General features: G+C 31.3%; 1 protein-coding gene across 1 annotated transcript in view; it reads left to right on the top strand.

Annotated features, from left to right (window-relative positions):
- LOC111707016 (dnaJ protein homolog 1-like) overlaps nucleotides 1-9,371 on the top strand; it is a 9,965-nt gene extending 594 nt beyond the window's left edge. The window contains 7 exon segments of the mRNA XM_023479990.1: nucleotides 600-705; nucleotides 1,605-1,658; nucleotides 2,070-2,141; nucleotides 5,440-5,586; nucleotides 6,054-6,275; nucleotides 8,280-8,537; nucleotides 8,964-9,371. Coding sequence (XP_023335758.1) covers nucleotides 601-705; nucleotides 1,605-1,658; nucleotides 2,070-2,141; nucleotides 5,440-5,586; nucleotides 6,054-6,275; nucleotides 8,280-8,537; nucleotides 8,964-9,200 — 1,095 coding nt within the window. The 5' untranslated portion in view covers nucleotide 600 and the 3' untranslated portion in view covers nucleotides 9,201-9,371.
- Nucleotides 9,372-9,604: the final 233 nt, after the last annotated feature.

Here is a 9,604-nt window from a genome sequence, read left to right as displayed (position 1 = left end):
CAGTGGACAATGGACAGTGGACACTGGACAGTGGACACTTGACATTATACAGTGGACACTGGACACTGGACACTGGACACTGTACACTGGACACTGGAATGTAGACAAGGGACAGTTGACAGTGGAAAGTTGACAGCAGACAAAGGAAATCAGACAATAGATAACAGACAGCAGACAGTGGACAGTAGACAATGTATTCTTTGCAAGTATATGTAATATGCATGATCTTATAAATAACTGATATTAAACTGAAAATAAACTGATAATAAACTGATAATAAACTGGACAAAATTTTCTAAAATATTTTTGAGGGAATCCATGGGAACTTTTAAAATTTCACGGGCATCGCCGTGCACTTTAGCTTGTCAATTATATAAATATTCATGCTAATCGTGAACTTGAATTACAATCTGGACGTTGTAAGGCAAAGGGTTCCTAGGAACTAGGAAACTTTAAAATACAGCAAATCTACGAAACCTATCACATAAATCTGCGATATTTTCAAAGTGTCTGAATCATAAAAAGGTCAAACTATTTTTAGAAACATTTTCTTCAAACTATTCTTAAAGATTTTTTTTATATTTGTTTCATGTTTGTAGGATGGGAAAGGATTATTACAAGGTGCTGGGAATCCAGAAGTCCGCTTCTGAGGATGAAGTTAAGAAAGCTTATCGGAAGATGGCGCTTAAATACCATCCAGACAAGGTTAGTCGTTTAAATATTATTGATTACAAGCTGATGTCTTGTTAATCTAAACCGTGGTTGATGATAAAACACAGTTGTAAAATTGTTCCCATCAGTTGTTCATGAAAAATATTATTTTCTACCCAACCACAAAAACATACTTAGCGGGCAAAAATAAAAATTTTTTAAAGGTTATTTGAAAAGTGAAAAAATTTCTTTTACTAGTCTATAATGTGAAATCTTTTTTTCTTTCACCTTGATCTATTCTTCTATAATTTATCCATTCCTCGTATTATCATTTATCTTGTATACCCTTGTATCCTACTTTCCTTTATATTCCTCTAATCTATTATTCTTATATTCTTTTATTACTCTATCCTTCATATTCTTCTATCCTTACATCCTTGTATCCTTTTATCCTTGCATTCTTCTATCTTTGTATCCTTCTATTCTTGTATCCTTGTATCCTTACATACGTGTATCCTTGTATCCTTGTATCCTTGTATCCTTGTATCCTTGTATCCTCGTATCCTTGTATCCTTATACCTTTCATCCTTCTATCCCTGTATCTTTCTGTCCTTGTATCTTTCTATCCTTGTGACTTTCTTTCCTTCTAACCTTCTATCCTTCTATCCTTCTATCCTTCTATCCTTCTATCCTTCTATCCTTCTATCCTTCTATCCTTCTATCCTTCTATCCTAATATCCTTCTATCTTTATATCCTTCTATGTTGAGTTAAACTTGTTTTTATCTTTTATAAAGTGAGTAATTATAAAATTGCTAGATATATTTAAAACTGATAAGGATATTTATGATATGAAGCTTTGCACTTAGTTTCCTGCACTTTATTAATATATTTACACAACTTTTATTTTTATCAAAATATTTCATCAATAGAAGGTTTACTAGATATTATTTAGAATAAGTCGCCTGGAGCAGAGGAAAAATTTAAAGAGATAGCTGAGGCTTATGAGGTATATAATATATAGATACAAAATATATTTCTTTTTCAATACTTCCTTTCCTTTCACCCATACATAACACCTGCTGTATATTCAAGACGGGAAAACATCTTTTTATAAAATAGAGTAAAACTAGGATTAAATTGTTTAAAGGGTCTTTCATTTATAATTTTACTGATCAATGATGTGGAAGATATCGTTGTTTTCTTTTCTTGAAAGGGGTTAAATTCTTACAACTTCCTCTGTTGCCTTTGTTGCAAGAAATCCGCAAGTCACTTTTCATAGGAAAATGAAAATTTTAAATAACCAGAGAAATCATTGATATCTCATTCATTCTTGATGAGACAAAGGGTTTTAAGGCTGACCTGAATCAGGCTACTCTTGATGGTCCCTTGAAAATATTTCTGAAGTTAAAATGTTCAGGTTTTGGCGGATAAAAAGAAACGAGATATTTACGATCAGTACGGAGAAGAGGGATTAACAGGTAACAGCTGAGTCGTTCTTCAAACTTACGGAGTCTTTGCTTTTTTATACAACCCTAAATCCCGCACTTGATATCCTGATTCTAAAGTTGTCAGCTTTTCAACGCTTCTGTATGTTTCGCCCAATATTGGTTCGGTTTAAAAAGTACGTATGTGTTCAATTAATTGTCATAGAAATATTAAAACAATTTGAAGTGCGCAATGGTATTTTTTAAATCGTCAAATACTTGCTAGAAACCAACCTCTTATGTCTAAATAGCTAATCTGAAGGATACGTCATCCTATCCTTTTTCATCCTGGGGGGACTAGTGTAACATTTTTAATTTACTTGATTCGTTTAATCAAGTGTGACTTTAAAGGAATTGAGTCTTTGTCACAAACTCAAATTTTCTAATCCCTATATCATTGAAACCTGATGGTGAAAACATGTGATATTTCAAACTTAGATTATTTGATCTTTTAGAATTCATTGTTTGAAATATCTTAGGTCTACAACATTGGGTTGCAAAGCTATAGTGATTAGAAAATCAGAGTTTGTGGCAAAGACTCAATTCCTTTATTTAAACTCAAAAAATACTTGTCAATAATATTTCTAAAATAGAAAATGATTTATTACGTTGCAGTGAAAATGAAATACCTATAGTATGACTCGGAATGCAATGAATGAATGAATGAATGTGTATTGTGCATGACATATTTGGAATAATAGAATAGAAAGGAAAATTCAGTTATTATCCATGCATTAAAATTTTAACTATTGAAGGTAATATAATTGAAATGAGATATGTCAAAAAGATTCGACCACTTTATTCTATACCTTGAGATGTATTAGCTCTGTTCTAAACTGTACCTTGAGATATATTAGCTCTGTTCTAAACTATACCTTGAGTATTAGCTCTGTTCTAAACTGTACCTTGAGATATATTAGCTCTGTTCTAAACTGTACCTTGAGATATATTAGCTCTGTTCTAAACTGTACCTTGAGATATATTAGCTCTGTTCTAAACTATACCTTGAGATATATTAGCTCTGTTCTAAACTGTACCTTGAGATATATAAGATCTGTTCTAAACTGTGCCTTGAGATAACTTGACGCAAGGTTATAATGCAAGGAAAGTTAATTACAGTTGCGTATACTCTGCGTACATATTGAAACCAGTTCTCTCTGGGCGGAATTTGTAAACAAGAATAGATGCATCAGTGTTCGTTTAGTAACCGAAGAGGTTAAAAGCATTACATTTTGATAATTTTGATAATTCACATAATAGTTTCCTATGACCAGAATATTTTATTGATTTTTTTATGTGAAAGATGGATCCCATGTCAGGCTTCGACATCCGTCTTGTGTTTACATTACCGCCCAGAGACTGTTCACTGCAGTACAAAAGATGCGCACACCTATGAAATAACTTTCCTTGCATTATAACCTTGCCTTGACGTAAGATCTCCAACACAGGATCAAAAAATATTTCACCATAACAAGGCAAAATATGATTTTACTATTACAAGATAGAAGTTTTTAAAAAAGTATTTTAACATTCCATCTTCCCAAAGTTTAGTTTCCCCTCTGTTTAAAAAAGTCATCCTACCGATAAACTATAACAAATTATACGGTCTCCTAGTATTATACTTGTAACCTGCAATTTCATAGAATCTTGTAAAATTCAAACTTCATGCAACGATCCAATAGAATTGGTTTGATTTAAATATATTAGATTCTGTATATGTAATATATATTTGACTCCCTCTAATGTATAATAAATGTTAAATATGAAATCTATGTGTTGATAAGCCGACCTAGAGAATATCTGAAGGTTGAGACATTTATATCCCTCGTCCTTCTCTCATATTTATTTATCATTTCAAAACAGAAAACAAAATAATTAAAACATCTAAAGCTTCAAGATTCTATGCATGTAAAAGAAAATATTTGTGGTCTAGTTGGGAAAATGTAAAAGACAGTTTTGTATCTATGTATTTATGAAGGATATAAGGGGGAACATGGACATATTAAGATTGAAATGAGTGGGATCTAAAAGGAGTAGGATATAAGGGGAAATTACAGGAGTAGGATATAAGGGGGAAATTAAAGGAGTAGGATATAAGGGGGAAATTAAAGGAGTAGGATATAAGGGGGAAATTATAGGAGTAGGATATAAGGGGGAAATTAAAGGAGTAGGATGAAAAAAATGAAAAGGGAAAGCTTAGAATAAATGGCAACGCGTAAAATAAAAGGGGAAGCGTAGAATGAAAAAAGTTTAAAAGTAGAAAATAGAAGGCAGAGGATAAAAAGTGGGAAATAAAGGGTGTTGGATAAAAATGTGAATATATATGACAGTAAGATAGATTTTGCGTGCAAATGATTATCCAAATTGCATATTGCTTCTTTTAAAATAATCCTCAGATCCTTAATTTATGTGCAATTGTGCATTCTTCCTAAAAACTGCTCTTTCTTAATGTTTAAGACACTTTTACATAAAAATTTAGTTATATACAGGGTGAGTAAAAAAAAAGTGTGATTTGCGGCTCCTGGTGCAAAATTGTACCTTTTTTGTGCAACTGTCCTGTATGGTGTTTTTTCAATATTTTTTGAAAATTTGTAACTTTTTTGGTACTCCAATCGCCCCAAAAAAAATCCACGAACCTTTTTTCTCTCAAAATCAAAAGTTCAGAAAAGCAAAAATGTGTATATAAATTATTTCTATCGAAATCTAAAATTTTAAAAAGATTGAATCACGGAATCACAAAAAATTGGCAAAATTGTAATAAGAAAATTCGCAATTTTTAGTTCTGGTCTAATTTTTAAGGAAAAGTTCTTTAAATTCTCAAGTTCCTTTCTTCGTAGTATATTCTAAAGTATTTAATATACACTGTTCAGTTGAAACCTTAAAAACCATTGAAAAACAATTTTTTCGTAAAAATTAGACCGGAACCGAATTTTCTTATTACAATTTTGCAAATTTTCTGCGATTCTGTGATCCAATCTTTTTAAAATTTTAGATTTCGATAGAAATAATTTATTTACACATTTTTGTTTTTCTAAAACTTTTAATTTTGAGAGCAAAAAAAGTTCACGGAATTTTTTTGGGGGGACTTTTGGAGTACCAAAAAAAATACAAATTTTCAAAAAATATTGAAAAAACACCATTCAGGAGAGTTTCACAAAAAAAGGTACAATTTTGCACTAGGCGCCACAAATCACACTTTTTTTGACTCACCCTGTATATATATATACCCACTTGTAAATGCAAATAAACTAAATGAAAATGTTTTCTATGAGTAGACCTAAATATTGCATGCCTAGTCCTGAGTCTAGATAATCACATGTCAACCTATCATCTAACTTTAATTATACCTTCCATGGAGATCCTAAAGCAACCTTTGCTCAATTCTTCGGATCCTCTAATCCATTCGAGAACTTCTTCAATATGCCGGGGATGGGAGGACCCACACAAGCGGTATAATATTCTCATTTATTTTATAACAGTTATAGACTAACATAACATAAATGGGAAATGTTGCTTATTAAAATATTCTTTGTCAAAGTAATCCTACATACTTTTATTCTGGGCAACAAGTAACAACTCTACTTTCTTGTTAATCTTCCATTCTACTTTATTACTATCTTTCTATTCTTCCCTATTCTTTTATCCAACTATCTACTATAAAAAAGATTTGTATAGTTTTACAATCCACAATGAAACTTGTTCTGTTTATGTTGTATATAGAGGTGTATTTGTGTGGGTGAGTTACTGAGTTAGAAAAGGTTTAATATGCGTCAGATATTGATGCTAGTTTTACAGGTGGGAGTGAGTCAATTTGGGCTTGGTTGGTAGGGGCGGGGGAGGGAGTAGAAAAATAACAGTATCTATTATCATCAGTACATTTTGACAATGTATGTTTAATGTCTGTGTTTTTTTTTCAGGGATTTTTCAACGACAACCTAGACGGAGTAGATAAAGATGATCCGTTCGCTGGGATAGGAGGCTTAGGCTCCGGGTTAGGAGGAGGGTTCGGACACGGGAGAACTCCTTTTAGATCTCAGTCCTTTAACGTTGGATCTGGTGGGGGTGGTGGTAGGAAGGATAAACAACAGGATCCTCCTGTAGAACACGATCTATATGTTTCTTTAGATGATATATGCAAGGTAAACATTACAAATATTACAGCTGATGTTTAAATAAACATGAAGGTTTAGTGACAATATTCAAATATTCTTTAATCTGGTCTGAGAAAGTAGAGAAGTGTAATCAAATTTGAGCAATAACCTTACAGGTTTATTAAAGGGAATGGTAGCGATTTTTGAAATAAATCAACGTTTCCAGTAGAAACACTGAACAGTTTGATTATAGGGTCAATTTTGATTGTTCAGAAATATCAAATCATGAAGAAAATAATATTCTCATAAAAATAAAAAAGTTAGACTTCATATTACGCTTTTAAGAAACGTTGAACCCCCGTATTAAGGATTTACTTAAATATATTTCAGATCATTGAAACACATTTAAGCTATATACATTAAGGAAATCTGATAAAGTTACACTATTGTATATTAATGCATAAAGTAAAAAACATCTTTGCAACCTGATAGTTTAACCCTTGTGATATTTTAAACAGCGAAAAAATTACATCAAACCTTGACTATGATATATCCATCTATTATATATCCATGATTATTATATATCCATGATTTTAAACTTAGATTATTTGATTAAACAGACTTCATAGTTTGAAATATCTAAGGCCGACGACATTTGGTAGCAAAGATTTGGGAGTTTGTGGCAAAAACTTAATTCCTTTGTCTTATTTTGTTTATCAAAAACTTTTCTTTTAAAGTGAGTGACCGGCAATGTATGGTAGTTGAACTGAGAATGCAGTTTTGTAAAAAAAAAAAATTAGGATTCATTTGAAACCTATCAGACGTGTTCACTGTGCATATATGTTCAGCAAGAGTGCAAATTTAATTTTTAAAATCCTCCTTCATTGTTCATTCTGGAATCTGGAGAGATGATTTTGAGAATCGGTTTTTTAAAAATTATTCAATAACAACGTCAAAAAAATAAAAAAATTCTAAAGTAAACTAATTGTATGTTTAGGAACATTTTTCTCAATAGAAGTTTGTCAATAAATCAATGTTAGAATCAAATATTTCCTTTTCACATTCTATTGAATTTTTCTTATTCTTTACAAATTTGTTTGCAGATATTTTCAAATTCTTCAAATGTCGTCTTTCCAATAAAAATTGCAGGAAATCTACAGAAAATGTTTGTGAACAAAGAGACATTACAGAAACTAATAACTGAATAAGATTAGTTATTTTCTATGATACGAGTTAATTTTTATTTTTTCAATCTGTGTCAGAACAACTTATTAGTTTACTGTCAAATTTTGGTTTCCTTTTTTTGTGGTTGTCATTGAATAATATTAAGAACCGATTCTCAAAATCATCCCTCCAGGATTTTAAATCATGAGGATTTTAAAGATTGAATTTGCTCTCTTGCTGAACAAATGTGCACTTTTAAATGGTCTGATAGGTCTCAAATGAATCCTAAAAAATGACTGTACAATTCTACATTACCAGTTCAAATACCATACATTGCCGGTCACTCCCTTTAAGAAACACAGATGTTAAATGTTATAGATATCGATCATTAAATATAGAAGAATATCTTGATAAAATAGATACAAACAACAAACAAACAGAAATTTATTCATAGTTGTAATAATTGTTAATGAAGAGAATGCAATAATTATACTATTTATGTTCCAGGGTGTAACGAAGAGAATGCAATAATTATACTATTTATGTTCCAGGTTGTAACGAAGAGAATGCAATAACAATAATAATGTTCCAGGTTGTAATGAAGAGAATGCAATAACAATAATAATGTTCCAGGTTGTAACGAAGAGAATGCAATAACAATAATAATGTTCCAGGTTGTAATGAAGAGAATGCAATAACAATAATAATGTTCCAGGTTGTAACGAAGAGAACGCAATAATTATATTATTTATATTCCTGGTTGTAACGAAGAGAATGCAATAACAATAATAATGTTCCAGGTTGTAACGAAGAGAACGCAATAATTATATTATTTATATTCCTGGGTGTAACGAAGAGAATGCATTAATTAAACTAATAATGTTCCAGGGTGTAACGAAGAGAATGAAGATATCAAGACGAGTGGTTGCTAATGATGGAACTGCAAGGAAGGAGGAGAAGGTTCTAACCATCAACGTGAAACCTGGTTGGAAATCAGGAACTAAAATCACCTTTCAGCGGGAAGGGGATCAAGCTCCTAATAAGATCCCTGCTGATATAGTTTTTATTATCAGAGATAAACCTCATCCTCATTTTAAACGGGAAGGATCAGACCTTAAACATACCTGTAAAGTTACGCTCAGAGAGGTTAGTGGAAAATTAATAAAATATTAAACGTTTATTATTATTATAAAACATTTATTATTATTATCAAACATTTATTTCTCACATCACAAATTAACATAAATGGGTGTAAATACATTTAGACATCCGATACAAAAACAAAGACAATTGTTGGAAAAGCCTAATGTAATCTTATTTTTAATCAAAAAATTGTACATCGCGTTAATTAGGAGTTTAAACCATTTCCATTTACTTACATATTGAAATTAGAATTTTAAAGGTGTTTTAAATTTTTTTACTTTGAATCAGAGGCGTACATAGGAGGGGGTATGTGGGCTCAGCCCCCCCCCCTGGGAAGAATCCTATATATGCCCCTGCTTTAAAATATATTTAAGAATGAATCTAGTGTAAATCAAAAGCCTAAATATTAACCTACATTTCTATTATCAGGCTCTATGCGGAGTACTGGTGGATATACCAACCCTAACTGCTGAGAAGATTCCTATAAACCTGGTTAATGAGATTATTAAACCTAATACCCTGAAACGGATTCCAGGATACGGATTACCATATCCTAAGGAACCAAATAAACGCGGAGATATTCTGGTTTCCTTTGATATACAGTTCCCTGACAAACTATCTCAAAATACTAAGGATTTAATGTTTGAAATGCTACCTAACAAGTGATATTTTCTTCAGTTCCACGGTCTATATAAATTATAAAACCCTGAAAATGGCAAGAAATGCTGTTATAGACTGCCGTGAATATCAGTGCTATTCGTTCTAAATATAATATATTCGATGCTTATTGTAATATTGTAATATGTTAAATTATAAAAATAATATCTGAATATTTTTTTTGCAAAGTATTGATCACCTTACAGGTGTATTGAAGGAAAGTTTGTCAATTAAATTTATCGTCATCTTTATTGAAAAGTGTTAAAAAATGTTAGGCTTTAATTTTCTAAATAGATGAAAAGATATAAATGATGAATTTAAAAGAAAATCTTGATATTCTATCGAAAGATAATTTTTTAAAGAGAAGGAGGCGCACAGTGGGGTATTTCAGGGGGGGGGGACTGGTTTTTGTC

This window comes from Eurytemora carolleeae, unplaced genomic scaffold (genome assembly GCF_000591075.1).
Source record: "Eurytemora carolleeae unplaced genomic scaffold, Eaff_2.0 scaffold771, whole genome shotgun sequence".
NCBI classification, from domain to species: Eukaryota; Metazoa; Arthropoda; class Copepoda; order Calanoida; family Temoridae; genus Eurytemora; species Eurytemora carolleeae.
This window is presented reverse-complemented; position numbering and strand designations above follow the sequence as displayed.